The 19,633-nt window shown below is 49.4% G+C and overlaps 1 protein-coding gene across 1 annotated transcript in view; it reads right to left on the bottom strand.

Moving 5' to 3' along the window:
* Positions 1–452: 452 nt before the first annotated feature.
* IL1RAP (interleukin 1 receptor accessory protein) overlaps positions 453–19,633 on the bottom strand; it is a gene marked incomplete at its 5' end in the record, with an annotated part of 49,910 nt that continues 30,729 nt past the window's right edge. The window contains 3 exons of the mRNA XM_015828403.1: positions 453–1,174; positions 14,019–14,162; positions 19,089–19,232. Coding sequence (XP_015683889.1) covers positions 453–1,174; positions 14,019–14,162; positions 19,089–19,232 — 1,010 coding nt within the window. The remainder of the gene's footprint in view (positions 1,175–14,018; positions 14,163–19,088; positions 19,233–19,633) is intronic.

The raw sequence follows: 19,633 nt of genomic DNA on the forward strand, positions 1-19,633 counted from the left end.
CCACGTAAATCTACTCGTAGACTGGTCCCATGGCTTCTAGAAGCTCCAGATCAGGGGTCTTCAAACTTGGCCCTTTTATGACTTGTGGACTTCTTCCACCCTACGGAGAGAGAAAAGGGTCCCGATTCTGGATCCTGAACGTGGCTGCCCCTCCCCCGAAAGTCTAATACAAGGGCCTTCAAACTTGGCCCTTTGATGACTTGTGGACTTCAACTCCCAGAATTCTCCAGCAAGCATTCGTTTACTCTCTTGTAATCCCTTCCTCTGCAATCTCTCCGCTTTAGTAGGAGGAAAAAAACAACAACCCAGGCATGGCTGACTGAGGAATTCTGGGAGTTGAAGTCCACAAGTCATAAAAGGGCCAAGTTTGAAGACCCCTGCTCCAGGTCCTCAATGGAGGTCAGTCTTCCTTCCTTCCTTCTCAGATCTGCAGCTGATCCCACCGTCGCCGGTTAAAGGACATAGAAGTCATTGTTATTGGACACCTCGGCAAACCTCTGGCGACCGAGAGGGGCCCCCTGGGACTCCGGAGGATGCTTCTTGCCATTCTTCTGGAGGTGGACCCCCGCAGAGTCTCCCAGCAGCGGCCTCTGGCACGGCCTCTCCTGCTTGGGCTTGGCTACCGCTTGGCCGGGGCTCTTGAGATGGCGCTTCTCCTTGGAGGAGGCCACGCAGCAGCGGCAGGCCAGGAACGGCTTGGCAGGCGGTTTGCTCTTCCTTCTGGGCAAGGAGGCAAGCCCTCTTTGGACGGGGACCCCCTTGGGCTTCGCGGGGGGCCCTTTCAACCGGCTCCTCTTCTTCTGGACCGGGTCCAAGCTGGTGTCCGAATGCGAGGAGCAGCTTTCGTTCCAGGCAGCGTTGCCGCAGGCGCTGAGACTCCGGAGAGGCAGAGCTAGACGTAAGGCTTTCCAGAACTTGGAACCCACGTGGTTGGACCTCTCGCCCTTCCAGATCACGAAGGCCACAGATTCCTTCAGCTGCTGGATGCTTGGGTGGGCTTGGGGCAACGGCTGGTACTCCAGCACCACCAACTTGGTGGCAATGTTGTTCTGGCACAGGAGACCTAGCTTGAACTCCAGAAGGCTGATGCTCTTCTCCAGGAGATAGTCGGGGCTCAGGACCACGATCATCTTCCGGCTTTTCTGGATGAAGTCGAAGATGGCTTCGGTGAGGTCTAAGCGGAAGAGGGAAAGGCGAGTGGTTAGAGCAGGAGAGCCCAAATCGTGACAGCGTCTTCCAATATCTGAGGGGCTGCCACAAAGAATAGAATAGAATAGAATAGAATAGAATAGAATAGAATAGAATAGAATAGAATAGAATAGAATTAATATAATAATAGAATAGAATAGAATAGAATAGGAATAGAATAGAATAGAATTAATATAATAATGGTATAGAATAGAATAGAATAGAATAGGAATTAATATAATAATGGAATAGAATAGAATAGAATAGAATAGAATAGAATAGAATAGAATAGAATAGAATAGAATAGAAAATAGAATTAATATAATATTAGAATTAATATAATATTAGAATGGAACGGAATGGAATGGAATGGAAGAGAACAGAATAGAACAAAATAGAATAGAATAGAATTAATATAATATTAGAATGGAACGGAACGGAACAGAACAGAACAGAACGGAACGGAATGGAATATGGAATGGAATGGAATGAAATGGAAGGGAAGGGAAGGGAAGGGAAGGAAGAGAAGAGTAGAGTAGAGTAGAGTAGAGTAGAGTAGAGTAGAGTAGAGTAGAGAAGAGAAGAGAAGAGAAGAGAAGAGAAGAGAAGAGAAGAGGGAAGGGACCTTGGAGGTCTTCTAGTCCAGCCCCCCGCCCAAGCAGGAGAACCTATATCATTGTCCAAATGACCGTCTAGTCTCTTCTTAAAAATCTCCAGTGATGGAGCGCGGTACTAAAGACCACCGTTCGACAAGGTGACCAACTAACAGGAGTGACAGTCCTTCAAAGAGGAATTAAGGTCCAACGAAAAGAGGAACTAGTCGAAGGTAGGTAACAAAGAGTAGGAAGGTAGACCACGAAACCTCTTATTGCACTGGGGGAGAAGAAACCCCGTTGGCGAGTCTATGACCTTGTGACGATAGTACAGTCCCCTGTTTCTTCTTTTCTTTAGACCAGCCAGCCATTCTTCGTATGTTTTAGCCTCCAGGCCCCTGATCATCTTAGTTGCTCTTCTCTGAATTTTTTTCAACATCTTTTTTGTGATATGATGACCAAACCTGGCTGCAGTATTGCAGGTGTGGCCTCATTATGGTTTTATAAAGAAGAAGAGGGAGTCAAGTTATTCTCCAAAGCCCCCGAAGGCCGGACAAGAAGCAACGGGTTGAAACTCATCAAGGAGAGAAGCAACCTAGAACTAAGGAGGAATTTCCTAATAGTGCTCCATCACTGGAGGTTTTTAAGACAAAACTCTACAGCCACTTGTCTCAAATTGCATAGGGTCTCCTGCTTGAGCAGGGGGCTGGACTAGAAGACCTCCAAGGTCCCTTCCAACTCTGTTATTCTGAATGGTTGAGGGACCTGTGCAGTCTAACAAAGAGAAGGATCAAGGGAGACAGGATAGCCGTCTTCCAGTATCTCAGGGGCTGCCCCAAAGAAGAGGGAGTCAAGCTATTCTCCAAAGCCCCTGAAGGCAGGACAAGAAGCAACAGATGGAAACTAATCAAGGAGAGAAGCAACCTAGAACTAAGGAGAAACTTCCTGACAGTGAGAACAATTAACCAGTGGAACAACCTGCCTCCAGAAGCGGTGAATGCTCCAACACTGGAAGAGACTGGACAGCCATTTGTCTGAAATGGTGTAAGTTCTTCTTGGGGTTGGACTAGAAGACCTCAAAGGTCCCTTCCAACTCTGTTATTATTCTATGTATCGGCCTTCCCAAGCCACAATTTCTTCACCCATTCATGGACCAGAACTCCCATGAAGTAGAAGTAGGTTGCGTTGAACCCTGGCCAGAAGCCACGTAAAGTTTAGCCACTGATCTACGCCGGAATGAATCTACTTCCCAATAAGATTCCTCGGTTGTTCAAGATTCCTCAACAACCTGTCAGGGATGAAAAGGCTGGATTCTCTGGGTCCCTGCAAAAACTGTGTGTGTGTGTGTGTGTGTGTGTGTGTGTGTGTGTGTGTGTGTGTGTTTGTGTCCATGGCTTCTTGTTTCCAGCCAGGTCCTGCCACCCCCTCCCCAGTTTCACCTCCTGCGCTTGGCAGGAGACCCACAAAGAGTCTTGGGCCCAAAGAAGTTTGTGCATGCAGGGGGTCTTCAACGTACGGCCACAGCTGAATTTCCATCACTAAGCGAGAGAGTTTTTAATTGATGAGCTTTTATGATCTATCTTGCCATGGTGGTTAAATGAATCACTGCAGTGATTCAGTTAGTGACATGGTCATTAAGTAAGTCAAGTGAATTAAGTGAAGTTCGCAAAAGGGGATCACTTGAGCCCGGGACACGGCGACCGTCATAAACACAAGCCAGTTGGTTAAGCCTCTGAATCACTGAAGTTCTTCAGTTAGTGACGTGGTTTGTTAAGGGAAGGTGGCTGCCCCCCCCTTGACTTTGCTTGGCATTAAGTCACAAAAGGGGGTCACGTGACCCCAGGACACCACAAACTGTCATAAATAGGCCAAGCCTCTGAATTTTTATCACTGTCCATGGAGATGCTGTGACCGTCATTAAGAGAGGAGGAGGAGGAGGAGGAGGAGGAGGAGGAGGAGGAGGAGGAGGAGACTTCCGCCCTACCTTCTGGCACTGATTATGTTCCCTAGTTGGGCCATGATAGGTCTGCAAGAAAACCACCAGGCTCAGAGAGCGTCAAGGACCCCAGAATCCATCCTTCCTTCCTTCCTTCCTTCCTTCCTTCCTTCCTTCTTTCTTTCTTTCTTTCTTTCTCTCCTCCTCCTCCTCCTCCTCCCCCCTTCTGGCACTGATGATGTTCCCTAGTTGGGCCATGAAAGGTCTGCCAGAAAACCACCAGGCTCAGAGAGCACCAAGGACCCCATAATCCACCCCGAGCTCCAAATATTCCCTGCTATGGGTACCCAGTGAAGAGGAATCTTCCCCCAGCCGCACCTGGTGAAGCCCCCTCCCCAGTGTTGCACAGAGGGAAAGGCTAAAGCAATGAAACCCGTTTGATAATATCCCCAAAACTTATTTTCTTCTTCTCCTTTTTCCCCCTTTTGGCTTGATGCATATTCTGACATAAAGCGGAATGAAGTCACAAATTCTCCAAGAGCTCAAACAGGCCCAGCCGTTTTTGCTTCTTTTCCCCCTTCGAACTATTAAAAATTAAAGCCGGAGGAAATGGATTTTATATTATAGATTCACCTGAGCTTTGCTTACCAGCTAAAGCCTTCTCAGTTTGGATCCACTTGTCAATAGGAAAGAACAGCGGGTTTCATTTCTAAGGTGGATGCAGGAGGTTGGCTGTATTCTTAAAGGCATCCAACTTAATACATCTGGATGAGCAAAATAATAGGCTTTGGGAAAAGAGTAAATGCCTTTTCCTGGGGCAAATAATTCAAGAAAGAAGCAAGCAAAAACCTGCAGTCTCTAAGAATCGAATAAATAGTGAATTTGGAATGCCTTCATTCAATCCACTGGGGATTTGGGCACTTAGTGAAAACATCCATTTTATTTCTTTTCTTAATAATGGCATGATGATGATGATGATGATGATGATGATGATGATGATCATGATGATGATGATGATGATCATCATCATCATCATGCTTTGTCTGGGGTAAATGTGCTTAGGAGAGGCATGCAGGTCTTCCTTTTACTCTGAGGAAGAGACTATCCATGGGGCACTGCTCAGGGTCCATCAGCTCTCTGCTTCTCCACCAGCTACTCTCAGCATTTCATGGCACCCTAGGGCTGGAAGGGACGGTGCAGGTCTTCTAGTCCAGGGCTTTTCAACCTTTTCACCCATTGTGCCACTTTTAGGATATGGCAACATCCGAGGACCACCAGTCGCCCAGCAAGGTGTCAAAAACTTGATGACCAAAAAAAAAAAAAAAAGGAAAAAAGTGATGAAGTACAGGTAGTCCTCGACTTACAACAGTTCGCTTAGTGACTGTTCGAAGTTACAATGGCACTGAAAAAAGTGCCCCCCAAGCCACAGCCGAGCAAGACACCTGCCTGCCCACCCGACCGCGCTCTTCCTCCTGTCGGAGGTTTCCATTGTTGTGAGCATTTCTGTTGAGGATTGACAGTGGGGGTGGGGTGGGGGGTTTTTGATTTTTATTCCCCCCCCCCCGTCTGCTGGGTGGTTGCAGCAGGTTTTGGTCACTTCCCATGACCCTGGGACACTGTGACCGTCATAAATATGAATCAGTTGCTCAGCATCTGAGTGTAAATCACAAGACCCTGGAGAGGCTGCAACATTCCAGCTGATCGGCGCTTCTTCTGGGCTCAGCAGAAGCGTCTGGATCAGCGCCGAGCTCCAGCTGGATTCTGGCGCTGATCCTGGCACTTCCGCTGAGCCCTGACAGCCCTGCAGCTCCAGCCGTCTCTCACTGAGGCTTGTGCGGTGCTGCCACCGGTTCAGCCCATTCCCCTCCCCTGCTATCACTTTTCTAGGATGCTCGCGTACCACCTGCCAGGTGCCCATGTACCACCGGTGGTACCCCTACCACTGGTTGAAAAGCCCTGTTCTAGTCCAACCCCCTGACCAAGATCACAGAATCCTAGGGATGGAAAGGACCTTGGAGGTCTTCTAGTCCAGCCCCCTGACCAAGGTCATAGAATCCCAAGGCTGGAAGGGACCGTGGAGGTCTTGTAGTCCACCCCCTGCCCGAGATCATAGAATCCTAGGGCTGGAAGGGCCCTTGGAGGTCTTCTAGTCCAACCCCCTGCCCAAGATCATAGAATCCTAAGCCTGGAAGGGACCTTGGAGGTCTTCGAGTCCACCCCCCTGCCCAAGATCATAGAATCCTAAGCCTGGAAGGGACTGTGGAGGTCTTCTAGTCCAACCTGCTAACCATGATCATAGAGTTATAGGGTTGGAAGGGCCCTTAGAAGTCTAGTCCAACCCCCTGCCCAAGATCCTAGAATCCTAGGGCTCGAAGGGACCTTAGAGGTCTTCTAGTCCAACCCCCTGCCCAAGATCATAGAATCCTAGGGCTGGAAGGGATCTTGGAGGTCTTCTAGTCCACCCCCCTCTGAATAGGACTGTAGAGGTCAGAAAAGTCAAGATGGCAGCCACCGCCGTGCGATCAGAGCCCGGCCTCCTTTACCATACAAGACACAGCAAAAGAGGAGGGGCTTAATTGTCAAATTGGCTCTTTTGACATCCCACTGACACAGCCACACACACACACACACAGGCACTCAATGAAAGGAAAGGGAGAAGCAACTGAAAACAACGGAGGGGTGTATCAAAATTAGTGTTTTATTAAAATACAAAGCAAAATAAGGATCAAAATAAGACAGTAATAATGTTGGGCTTCAATACATGAAGGTGGGGGGGAGGGGAGGGAATGGAAAAATATGAACAAGCAACACAAAACAACATTTGTGGCCCCAACCTTCCAGATCCCCCCTTTGCTCCCTGCAGGGGCCCAAAGCCAAAGCCCCCCCCCGCCATATTGCACCACGGATTGGGTCCTGCCTGCCCCCCACTTCCCCGTGGGGAGCTCAGCACGGAGGCCTTACCTACAGGGTGGGGGCCTGGGGGGGGGAGACAAAGACAGGCAGTCCTGATTCCTGGGTTGGAACCTGCAAACGGCATACCCCTAGTCCTTGACTTACGACTACAATTGAGGCCGACGTTTCCACTGCTAGGTGAGACAAGTTATTAAGTGAGTCACGCTCAGTTGTCTTGCCACAGCCGTTAAGCACGTCACTGCAAGGGCCAAGCCAGCCACACGGTCGCTGAATGGATCCTATGGCTTCTCCATAGACCAGGGGTAGGAAACCTGGGCTCTTTTATGACTCGTGGACTTCAACTCCCAGAATTCCTGAGCCACTTTACAACTGTCTCGTTTAGCAACGGAAATTTGGGGCTCAGTTGTGGTCATAAGTCAAGGACCATCTGTACTTTATGTGCAAGGTATATGTGCATTGTGTCTCCACCTATCTATCTATCATCTATCTATCATCTCTCTCTATCATCTATTTTATCTATCTATCTATCTATCATCTATCTATCTATCTATCTATCTATCTATCTATCTATCTATCTATCTATCTATCTATCTATCTACGGTATCTATCTATCTATCTTATCTATCTATCTATCTATCTATCTATCTATCTATCTATCTATCTATCGTCTATCTAGATCTATCAAAATCTATCTATCCATCCATCCATCCATCTATCTATCATCTACCTATCTTCTATCTAGATCTATCACAATCTCTCTCTATTCATCCATCCATCCATCCATCTTCTATCATCTACCTATCTTCTATCTAGATCTATCACAATCTCTCTCTATTCATCCATCCATCCATCCATCCATCTTCTATCATCTACCTATCTTCTATCTAGATCTATCACAATCTCTCTATTCATCCATCCATCCATCTTCTATAATCTACCTATCGTCTATCTAGATCTATCACAATCTCTCTCTCTCTCTCTCTCTATTCATCCGTCCGTCCGTCCGTCTGTCCGTCCATCCACCTACCTACCTACCTACCTACCTACCTACCTACCTACCTACCTACCTACCTACTATCTATCTATCCTCTCATTTCTGAAGAGCCCAGCTTCCTCAAAGTGGGACTCTGGGCTTTGTACAATAAAAAGTTAAAATATTAACAACAATATATAAAACGAAAATGTTAGAGTTACATCGAAGGAAGCCAGAATAATCCATGACATTGAAGGTTTTGATAAAAGGTAAAAGGTGGATGCATTTTATCTTTGGGGGACCACACCTTGCTCTCCCCTCCCCCTCCTCTCACCAGAGACCACTCCAACCTCGGCAATTTGCACAATACACAATTCTTGGTGGTGTTGTCTTATGGGGCGTTAGCCTCTTAATCAAACCCAGCCCATCTGATCAGCTGTTGCTTCAACGGGATAATTTATTATATCAGATTAAGCCAGAGAAATGGGTGAATTTAACAGCTGGATTTAGGATGGTTAGATGAACGCAGTCTGGGATTGAAAAGTGGTCTCTGTTTGCAAAGTTGATCCGACTTTTGGACCTGCCTGTCCAAACATTTGCACACCCTGTCATTCCAACGTACCTTTCGCCATTAATTGGCGAAAGGTACGTTCTCTGTCATTCTCTTTCTCTTTCTTTCTTTCTCTCTCTCCTTCTGTCGTTCTCTGTCATTCTTTCTCTTTCCCTTTCTTTCTTTCTTTTCTTTCTTTCTCACTCTTTCTCTCTCCCTGTCATTCTTTCTCTTTCTCTCTCCTTCTCTTTCTCTGTCTTTGTCTTTCTTTCTGTCTTTCTGTTTCTCTCTCTATCTCTCTCTCACACACACACACACACACATTCGCACACCACTGAGTCTCCAGATCTGCCACCATCCCATAGCTAACCCACTAATGCTCTAATACAGAGACCAAAAACAGCTTTTTGACATTCTGCGGTGGGATTTGCCCCCAGCCTCCTTGCTCTGCCACCGATAAATCTTCGCCCGCCTCTCCCGGGTGCCAGCGCTGCATCCTGATCACACTCGGGTGCAACCGTGCCAGACGCTCAGCTGGCAGGCTGGCGAGCAGGACTGGCCCTTCCTACGTTGGCCGAGCCCTGGAAAACAAGTGTGCCAATTCAGAAGCCGAGCCGACAGCGGTTCCCCCCAAGGCCCAAGGCCCCTGGTCCATTCCAAGCAGGCCGGCTGCTCGGGCCGTTTTGGAAAACTTTGGTGGAGCGAAAGAGCCGCTTTAGTGTCCAAAGGAAGAGAGCACCTGCTCCGTCCTTGAAAGAATCTCGGGCATTAAACGAAGCAATTCAAAATGGTCCGGGAGGGATCCATTTTGTGCACTATTGCACCCCGTAGCTGGTGAAATGTCCTTAAACTGAGGTCTCCATCTTGAGGAAAAGGAGGAAGATCTTAAACTAGGAGTTGAAGAAATGTGACATTCCAGATTCTACTCCTCTTCCTCCTCCTCCTCCTCCTCCTCCCTGCAAGTCCCACTCCTTCTAGCACTGATGATGTTACCTAGTTGGGTAATGAAATGTCTGTAAGGAAACCACCCCAAAGTCATCGTCGTCCTCCTCCTCCTCTCTGCAAACCCCTCTCCCTTCTAGCACTGATGATGTTACCTAGTTGGGTAATGAAATGTTTGCAAGAAAACCACCAAGCTCAGAGAGCATCAAGGACCCCACAGTTCTCCTCCTCCTCCTCCTCCTCCTCCTCCTTTCTGCAAATCCCACTCCCTCCTAACACTGGTGATGCCACCTAGTTGGGTAATGAAACGTCTGCAAGAAAACCACCAACCTCAGAGAAGCACTAAGGATCCCTCAATCCTCCTCCTCCTCCACCCTACTTACTACTAACACTCTACTAATACTACTACTACTGTATTCTGACTGCTTGACTTACAACGGCCTGCTTCTTCCTTGGGAATCTTTCAAGATTCACCGCTCTTGAGTAGTGAAAAGTCCTTCTCATCACAGCGGTTACCTACAGGAGCTCTGGGACTATGGGGGTCAGACACCCCCAAGTCTCTCCTTCCTCAGCAGGCTGGTTCAGACAACACAGGGACTGCCTCACGCTTCCCTGCGCTCCGCGCAAGAGCTGTTGCATGCACACCCGGAGCACGAAATGCCATCTTGAGTTTCTCGGCGGAGGAGGCCCAAAGCCAGCAAGGGTTTCCTGTCCCCAGCCCTGCAGATGTCTGAATTGCAAAGTCTGCAGTGGCTGAGGGTTGTGGGAACGGAAATACAGCACCTCGTAGGCAACCTTGGCTCAGTTATGACTCGTGGACTTCAACTCCCAGAATTCCTGAGCCAGCCATGCTGAGGGGAAAGGGAGAGGTTTCCAAGCTGAGCCAGGCTGGCTGAGGAATTCTGGGAGTTGAAGTCCACAAGTCATGAAGGGGCCATAGTTCCCCCATGCTGGCTGAGGAATTCTGGGAGTTGAAGTCCATGAGTCATGAAGGGGCCATAGTTCCCCCACGCTGGCTCAGGAATTCTGGGAGTTGAAGTCCACGAGTCATGAGGGGGCCATAGTTCCCCCACGCTGGCTGAGGAATTCTGGGAGTTGAAGTCCCCGAGTCATGAAGGGGCCATAGTTCCCCCACGCTGGCTGAGGAATTCTGGGAGTTGAAGTCCCCGAGTCATGAAGGGGCCAAGGTTGAGGACCCCTGCGTCTAAAAGGAGGCAAAGGACCAGCTGTCTGCAAGGAGTATAAATCCTCCAATTTCCCCACCATCCAGTCAGAACTGAAGAAGCTTCTGGGAGGAGAAGCGAAAGGTCTTCAAAAAATAAGAATGTCCCCAAAAAAGCACCCTTGGAGCCCCAGGAGCTGTTCTTCTGTCTCTGGATGAAGAACATGGGGGACACGTCACACGTGTGTGGCAGTGGGAAAGAGGGACAAGCGACACCACGCGCATCCTTGCTCTCACTGCACAAGGGACCCCGATCGTGCACCTTGCCCCGGCCTCCTGCAAGCCAGGTTGATGCAATTTGCAGGAGACGCGACGGGCAACTCTGCAGATGGGGCACCTTCAAACAGGCCGAGTTCAGGAACCCTGCCGGAGGTGGAGCATGGATTCCCAGAGACCCCAGACCAGGCCCACTCCTCTCCTTTTGAGCCCAGCTTTGGGTTCCTGGCCTCTCCCTTCCTTAGACGCCTTTGGGCGAAAGGCCGATGAGATCTTGTTGACCCAAAGGGTTCTTGGTTCTGCTCTTCACCGGCAGTTTGACCAGCAACTCCTTCCAAAACCTTCCCGACGGGTATCGGGACTTCTCGCCTTTCCACTTAATGACGGTCAGCACCGCCCTGGCTTGTCGCAGCTCCTTCACCTTGCTCTTCTTGACGGGCTTGTACTGGACCAGGATCACCTTGATGGTGCCCTGGGAAGCCATGTTCTCCAGCCCGGCCTTAAACTCCAGCAAGGCCTGGGTGCCCCGCAGGACGTAGTTGGGGCTGAACACAACCAAGAGACGTCGGCTTCTCTGGATGAAGCTCAGAGTTTCATCCGTGACAACTGAGAGAGAAAACAGGCACGTTAGCGACCGGCGGGCGAGAACTTCCCCACGGCGGTGAGCCAGGAAGTTCAAGGGCTCAGCCGAGGAGGCCACGCGTCTCCTTTCTCAACCGTTACCTTCTGAAGCTCCTGGCCTTCAAGAAGGACAAGGTAGGTTTGGAGGAGTCAGGACCTGCCCTGAAGAAGACCTCCGTTCCTGTGGACACCAGCCACACTCCCCCACACACACCCTTCTCATATCTGGCACCTGCTCTGTCAACCGTGCAACGGTCTTGTTTTCACATTTACTTCCCAGCTTGGACCAAAGATGTCCAAGTGGGAAACAGCCCAGAAAAAGCCAAGATTGTTTTGTTGCGACAGTCACAGCCGTTATTGCTAATTAAGGAGAGGAACCACGGACTGTCAACGCTGCAAATGCTGTATATTCTTGCTTTGACAATATGCAGAACTGTCTGGTATTTTTAGAGTTAAATCAGGCAACAGGGAAAGGGGAGGAGAATAAGGAAAGCCCGGGAAAAAGAAACAGGAAGTGAATCACATCTTCCAAGTTAATTGGAAGATGGGAACCGTGACCCCAAAATAGGGGAGGGAAAAATTATTATTATTATTATTTAAATTTATATACCGCCCTATCTCCCTTACGGGACTCAGGGTGGTGAGTCCTGGAATGTAGGTGCAACGGAAAAGAATCTCAGATCTCAGCATTTCCACCATGCCGTACTGACGTCTCTGTAACCTTAATAAATGCTTTTAGGATAAAAAAATATGCCTGAAAGTCCTTTTAAGTGTTTCGTTAATCAGACACGTGACACGTACGACTCGGGAGAAATGTCCTGGTAGGGAGAACAATTCACCAGTGGGATGGAAGTTGTGGGTGCTCCCTCAGTGGTCTTCAGCTGGGCATCTTCACTGTAGGTGGGCATGGCCCAGGACGACCTTGACTCTGCCTGCCCAGATGGACCAGAGCCTGCCCCAAAGTTTCAACCCTCTTCAAGAGAGGTTGAGAGAATAGACCAACATCACAGACCTACTGACTTCCCAGTTTAGGTTCTCCCTTCCGTAACCAGCTTCCTTCAGACCCACCACCGGATCCATGGGGCAAAAAAGATTCCCATCTCCTTTTCTCAAGCTAGTCTCCTCTCCATGGTGACTTTTTTGCCCCCTACAATTGTCTCTCAATAATTCCTTCCAGAGGAAAGAATTATGAACTCAAAATGGTGGCACTTTTGCTCAGGTTAAAAAGATTGCTTCAATTATGCAGTTGGCGTCCTGATTTTTTTTTGGGGGGGGGCCTCCCTGCGATATAGACCCGCTTAAAGGGGATCAAAGCTGCATAACATGCTAAAAAATATAAGGAATATCAACGGAAATGTAAAATATTGGCAGGAGAACCGGGCTACTGGGGTTCTCCGCTGTCCCCAACATGACCTCCTGTCCAGATGTGATGGGTGCTAACCTTGGTATGTCCAGTCTAACTGCTGGTTGGTCTCTGCTGCTGGGAACCATGGGAGTCGGCGTCCCAATGGACCTCAGCTTGGGGGAGCTTTTCAAGAATCCCCAAGTTGCTCTTAATCTACACTGTCTTTAGATCTCTCCAGAGCTTAAAGATTGGCAGTTCTGACTTTTAGTGCAGTGGTAGTCAACCTTGGCTCTTTTATGACTCGTGGACGTCAACTCCCAGAATTCCTGAGCCAGCGGTGCTGGCTCAGGAATTCTGGGAGTTGAAGTCCACGAGTCATAAAAGAGCCAAGGTTGACTACCCCTGCTTTAGTGCATCCCTGGAACCCCTCTGAGTCAAGAAGCTGTAGGGAGCAACACCCCAACTCAGAAAAACTGTACATCTGGAACCAAATGGGTTTCCTCACAGGTCACCTTGCAGTGTAAGCTGGGGAAAAAAAAAATAAGCTGGACAATTAAAGCGAGATCACTCCCCAACGAAATTGCTAGACTTTAAGTCGGTGTTTCTCAACCTCAAGCTGGGAGAACTTCAATACCCATCATTCCCCAGCCAGCCGGTGTGAACTTCATCGCCCAGAATCCCCAAGCCAATACGTGTGGACTTCAACTCCCAGAATTCTATGGCACCAACGCATTCCTTTTTGACGTGTGTCCCCATTGTGGCCCTGCTTACTCTCTTGTCATCCCTTCCTCTGCAATCTCTCTGCTCTAGGCAGCAGGAGGAAAAATAAATAAATACAGGCATGGCTGACTGGGGATATTCAGAGAGTTGAAGTCCTCCCACCTTAACGTTCCTGAGGTTGGATAACAAAAACGGGCAACTCTGGGCATTTGGTGTTGACCAGGAATAATTTAGGAGCCCCCAAAAAGAATCGACAGCGAGGCAGGATAAAACATCAACTAAGATTCCCGTCTTCCCCTTGGTCAATTTTCTTTTTCTTTTTTCTTCAAAACTGCTACGCCCTTTTTTAGGGTTTAGATCTCGGTCTCCTGGGTTCCTGATTCCCCCCCAAAAAAGGAGAGCCAGAGTTTGCGCAGGGCCCTGAATCCCCCCCCCAATCCTTTTTTTTCCCCTTTTGGCCTAAGCTTTCTTTGCAAAAACTCCTTGTGTCCTCAGAAGGTTTTTTTCTTTTGGGGGGGAAAGGAAGCCCAGGGGATCAAAAGCCCTTCTGTTGGAAAAAGGGCAACATCTGCCAACTCAAAAACCGTTCGTTCCGATCGAATTCCCTTGCACAGCCAACAAGTCTCTCTCTCTCTGGAGGGACTTGCTCTGGGATTCTTCTCTGGCCCCATCAGCCACAGCTGTGCATGCACATGGGGGGCGCAGGAGGGAGTGAGGAAGAGGGAGGCCACCCAGCCTCCCCCCCCCCCGCCTCCAGAGAGAGAGAGAGAGGGAGGATGGAGGGGTTTGGGATACTCACTTCCCCCGGGGAGACTGTCTCGGTCGAAAATGCAGAGCTTGTAGCCGTACTCGTTCTCCAAAACCCCCCGAAGGGTCAGCAGCACGAAGTCCTCTTCCTCCCTGTTCCTGGCGTAGGAGACGTAGACGTCATACTCCTTCCCGTCTGGTGGAGAGAGGGAGGGAAGGAGAGAGAGAGAGAGAGAGAAGAGAACAGAGAGAAAGAAGAGGGGAGACAGAAGAAAGAAAGGCAGAAAAGAAAAGAGAGAGAGGAGAGATCAGAGAGAAAGAAGAGAGAGGAGAGAGATGAGACAGAAGAGAAAGAGAAGAGAAAAAGAGAGAGGGAGAGGAAGGGAGAGAGAGAGGAGAAAGAAGAGAGAGAGAAGAGAGAGAAAAGTGAGATGAGACAGGAGAGAGAGAAGAGAGAAGAGAGAGAGAGGAGAGAACAAAGAAGAGAGGAGACAGAAGAGAGGCAGAAAAGAAAAGAGAGAGGAGAGAAGAGAGAGAAAAGAGAGAGAGAAGAGACAAAGAGAAAACAGATGAGAGAAGAGAGAGAGAAGAGAAAAAGAGAGAGGGAGAGAGGGAGAGAGAGAGGAGAAAGGAGAGAGAGGAGAGAAAAGTGAGATGAAACAGAAGAGAGAGAGAAACAGAGAGAGAGAGGAGAGAACAGAGAAAGAAGAGAGGAGAAAGAAGAGAGAGAGAAGAGAAAAAGAGAGAGGGAGAGAGGGAGGGAAAGAGAGAGGAGAAAGGAGAGAGAGAGAAGAAAGAGAGAGAAAAGTGAGATGAGACACAAGAGAGAGAGAATAGAAAAGAGAGAGAGGGGGGAAAGAACAGAGATAAAGAAGAGAGGAGACAGAAGAGAAGCAGAAAAGAAAAGAGAGGAGAGAGGAGAGAAGAGAGAGAGAGAAGAGGGAGAGAGAAGAGACAAAGAGAAGAGATGAGACAGAAGAGAAGAGAAGAGAAGAGAAGAGAAGAGAAGAGAAGAGAAGAGAAGAGAAGAGACGAGAAGAGAAGAGAGAGAGAGAAGCAGAAAGAGTTAGGGGCAATCACTGTCTCTGGTCCCTTCGGACTTTGCTTGTCCACTCATTAAATCTGCATTCCTGAGTTGCAGAATGACAGAGCTGGAAGGGACCTTGGAGGTCATCTAGTCCAACCCCCTGCTCAGGCAGGAGGCCCTATTCCCATTCCAGACAAATGGCTGTCCAGTCTCTTCTTGAAAACCTCCAGTGTTGGAGCACCCACAACTTCTGGAGGCAGATTGCTCCACTGGTTAATGGTTCTGAATGACCGACTGCTGCAAAAAAGGCCATAAAATCAGGTAGGTCAGGTGAGGGACCAGCTTTACGACCATCATGACCTATGGCCATAATGGGCAGGGTCTGTTACGGTCGTAAGTGAAGGACCCATCAAGGAGAGAAGCAACCTGGAACTAAGGAGAAACTTCCTGACAGGGAGAACGATTAACCAGTGGAACTCCTCGCCTCCAGAAGTTGTGGGTGCTTCAACTGGGCTTCTCCATTGCAGGTGGGCATGGATCAGGAGGACCTCTGCTTTTAAGGCTTTTAAGGAGAAACTGGACAGTCATTTGTCAGGAATGGTATAGGACGGTTCTCCTCTTGAGCAAGGGGTTGGTCTAGGAGACCTCCAGGGTCCCTTCCAGCTCTGCTATTCTGTTATACTAAACATATATTGGCAATAAAACAGGAGACTTCTCTGGCTGAAGTTCCTAGTCCAGGGGAAAGGCAACCTCTACACGCGGCCTTGAAGGGGAAGCTAAGAAGGTCTAGCGTCAAAGCAGACAGAGATTTGTGATCATCCTTGGAAGCAGCCAGGCCCAATTAACGTGGCAATTAAAATGCAATCAACATACAGTAGCTGGACAGAAGACAGCAGTGGCAGCAGCCCTCCCCACTCCACGGATTCATAACTCAGTCAGCATTATTGCAAGACGGGCTTGCAAGGTTAGACCCTTAAACCAGGATCCTGTTGTTGTTGTTGTTAGTTGCGAAGTCGTGTCCGACACATCGCGACCCCATGGACAAGGTTCCTCCAGGCCTTCCTGTCCTCTCCCATCTTCTGGGGTCCATTGAAGCTCAGGCCTCCTGCTTCAGGGACTCCATCCAGCCACCTCATTCTCTGTCGTCCCCTTCTTCTCTTGCCCTCCATCTTTCCCAGCATCAGGCTCTTCTCCAGGGAGTCCTTCCTTCTCCTTAGGTGGCCAAAGGACTTGAGTTTCAACCTCAGGATCTGGCCTTCTAAAGAGCAGTCGGGGTTGATCTCCTCCAGGACCGACCGGTTGGATCGCCTTGCAGTCCAGGGGACTCGCAGGAGTCTTCTCCAGCACCAGAGTCCAAAGGCCTCCATTCTTTGGTGCTCAGCCTTTCTTATGGTCCAACTTTCACAGCCATACGTTGCAACTGGGAAGACCATGGCCTTGACTCTACGCACTGTTGTTGGCAGGGTGATGTCTCTGCTTTTTCGTATGCTGTCTAGATTTGCCATAGCTTTCCTCCCCAGGAGCAAGCATCTTTTAATTTCTTGGCTGCAGTCCCCATCTGCGGTGATCTTGGAGCCCAGGAAGATAAAATCAGTCACTACCTCCATTTCTTCCCCATCTCTTTGCCAGGAGTTGAGAGGGCCGGATGCCACGATCTTGGTTTTCTTAAGGTTGAGTTTCAAGCCGACTTTTGCACTCTCCTTCTTCACCCGCATCCCCCAGACTGGAGGGGGGGGGAAGGTCTCACATTAAAGCCTGTGCAGGTCATTCAAGGCAGAGGTTAACCCAGGGGTAGTCAACCTTGGCTCTTTTATGACTCGTGGACTTCAACTCCCAGAATTCCTGAGCCAGCATGGGGGAACTAGGGCCCCTTCATGACTCGTGGACTTCAACTCCCAGAATTCCTCAGCCAGCATGGCTCAGCTTGGAAACCTCTCCCTTTCCCCTCAGCATAGCTGGCTCAGGAATTCTGGGAGTTGAAGTCCACGAGTCATAAAAGAGCCAAGGTTGACTACCCCTGGGTTAAACCGACCATCTCCAGGTCAGAGGAGGACCAGCTGGACAGGCCAAATCCAGGTCTCCTGTCCCACCAGAGGCCAGCTAGGGGTCTCCATGAAGACCCCTGTCCTGTGTCTCTGGCAATCAGTCCTTTGCACACCATGGGCACCAAAGAGCTGTCCTTGGATGCCAAGACCCCTGCCTTTCTGCCCATCCCCAGGAAACGAGTTCAAGTCCCACCTTAGCCATAAAAGCCAGCTGGGCCAATCACCAGGAGACGGAGAGTTCTAGTCCCGCCTTCGGCATGAAAGCCAGCTGGGTGACTTTGGGCCAATCGCCAGGAGACGGTGAGTTCTAGTCCCGCCTTCGGCATGAAAGCCGGCTGGGTGACTTTGGGCCAATCGCCAGGAGACGGTGAGTTCTAGTCCCGCCTTCGGCATGAAAGCCGGCTGGGTGACTTTGGGCCAATCGCCAGGAGACGGTGAGTTCTAGTCCCGCCTTCGGCATGAAAGCCGGCTGGGTGACCTTGGGCCAATCACCAGGAGACGGTGAGTTCTAGTCCCGCCTTAGGCATGAAAGCCGGCTGGGTGACCTTGGGCCAATCACTGGGAGACGGTGAGTTCTAGTCCCGCCTTAGGCATGAAAGCCGGCTGGGTGACTTTGGGCNCCAACATGACCTCCTGTCCAGATGTGATGGGTGCTAACCTTGGTATGTCCAGTCTAACTGCTGGTTGGTCTCTGCTGCTGGGAACCATGGGAGTCGGCGTCCCAATGGACCTCAGCTTGGGGGAGCTTTTCAAGAATCCCCAAGTTGCTCTTAATCTACACTGTCTTTAGATCTCTCCAGAGCTTAAAGATTGGCAGTTGTGACTTTAGTGCAGGGGTAGTCAACCTTGGCTCTTTTATGACTCATGGACCTCAACTCCCAGAATTCCTGAGCCAGCGGTGCTGGCTCAGGAATTCTGGGAGTTGAAGTCCACGAGTCATAAAAGAGCCAAGGTTGACTACCCCTGCTTTAGTGCATCCCTGGAACCCCTCTGAGTCAAGAAGCTGTAGGGGGCAACACCCCAACTCAGAAAAACTGTACATCTGGAACCAAATGGGTTTCCTCACAGGTCACCTTGCAGTGTAAGCTGGGAAAAAAAAATAAGCTGGACAATTAAAGCGAGATCACTCCCCAACGAAATTGCTAGACTTTAAGTCGGTGTTTCTCAACCTCAAGCTAGGAGAACTTCAATACCCATCATTCCCCAGCCAGCAGGTGTGAACTTCATCGCCCAGAATCCCCAAGCCAATAGGTGTGGACTTCAACTCCCAGAATTCTATGGCACCAACGCATTCCTTTTTGTGGCCCTGCTTACTCTCTTGTCATCCCTTCCTCTGCAATCTCTCTGCTCTAGGCAGTAGGAGGAAAAATAAATAAATACAGGCATGGCTGACTGGGGATATTCAGGGAGTTGAAGTCCTCCCATCTTAACGTTCTTGAGGTTGGATAACAAAAACGGGCAACTCTGGGCATTTGGGGTTGACCAGGAATAATTTAGGAGCCCCCAAAAGAATCGACAGCGAGGCAGGATAAAACATCAACTAAGATTCCCATCTTCCCCTTGGTCAATTTTCTTTTTCTTTTTTTTTCAAAACTGCTACGCCCTTTTTTAGGGTTTAGATCTCGGTCTCCTGGGTTCCTGATTCCCCCAAAAAAGGAGAGCCAGTTTGCGCAGGGCCCTGAATCCCCCCAATCCTTTTTTTCCCCCTTTTGGCCTAAGCTTTCTTTGCAAAAACTCCTTGTGTACTCAGGAGGTTTTTTTCTTTTGGGGGGGAAAGGAAGCCCAGGGGATCAAAAGCCCTTCTGTTGGAAAAAGGGCAACATCTGCCAACCCAAAAACCGTTCGTTCCGATCGAATTCCCTTGCACAGCCCACAACTCTCTCTCTCTGGAGGGACTTGCTCTGGGATTCTTCTCTGGCCCCATCAGCCACAGCTGTGCATGCACATGGGGGGCACAGGAGGGAGTGAGGAAGAGGGAGGCCGCCCAGCCTCCCCCGCCTCCAGAGAGAAAGAGAGAGAGAGAGAGGATGGAGGGGTTTGGGATACTCACTTCCCCCGGGGAGACTGTCTCGGTCGAAAATGCAGAGCTTGTAGCCGTACTCGTTCTCCAAAACCCCCCGAAGGGTCAGCAGCACGAAGTCCTCTTCCTCCCTGTTCCTGGCGTAGGAGACGTAGACGTCGTACTCCTTCCCGTCTGGTGGAGGGAGGGAGGGAGGGAGGGAGAGGAGAAAGAAGAGAGAGAGAGAGAGAGAAGAGAACAGAGAGAAAGAAGAGGGGAGACAGAAGAAAGGCAGAAAAGAAAAGAGAGAGAGGAGAGAACAGAGAGAAAGAAGAGAGAGGAGAAAGAAGAGAGAGATGAGACAAAGAGAAGAGAGATGAGACAGAAGAGAGAGAGAAGAGAAAAACAGAGAGGGAGAGGAAGGGAGAAAGAGAGGAGAAAGAAGAGAGAGATGAGACAAAGAGAAGAGAGATGAGACAGAAGAGAGAGAGAAGAGAAAAAGAGAGAGGGAGAGGAAGGGAGAAAGAGAGGAGAAAGAAGAGAGAGAAGAGATAAAGAGAAAAGAGATGAGACAGAAGAGAGAGAGAAGAGAAAAA

This window comes from Protobothrops mucrosquamatus, unplaced genomic scaffold, assembly GCF_001527695.2.
Source record: "Protobothrops mucrosquamatus isolate PMUCROS unplaced genomic scaffold, P.Mucros_1.0 scaffold4463, whole genome shotgun sequence".
Classification (NCBI taxonomy): domain Eukaryota; kingdom Metazoa; phylum Chordata; class Lepidosauria; order Squamata; family Viperidae; genus Protobothrops; species Protobothrops mucrosquamatus.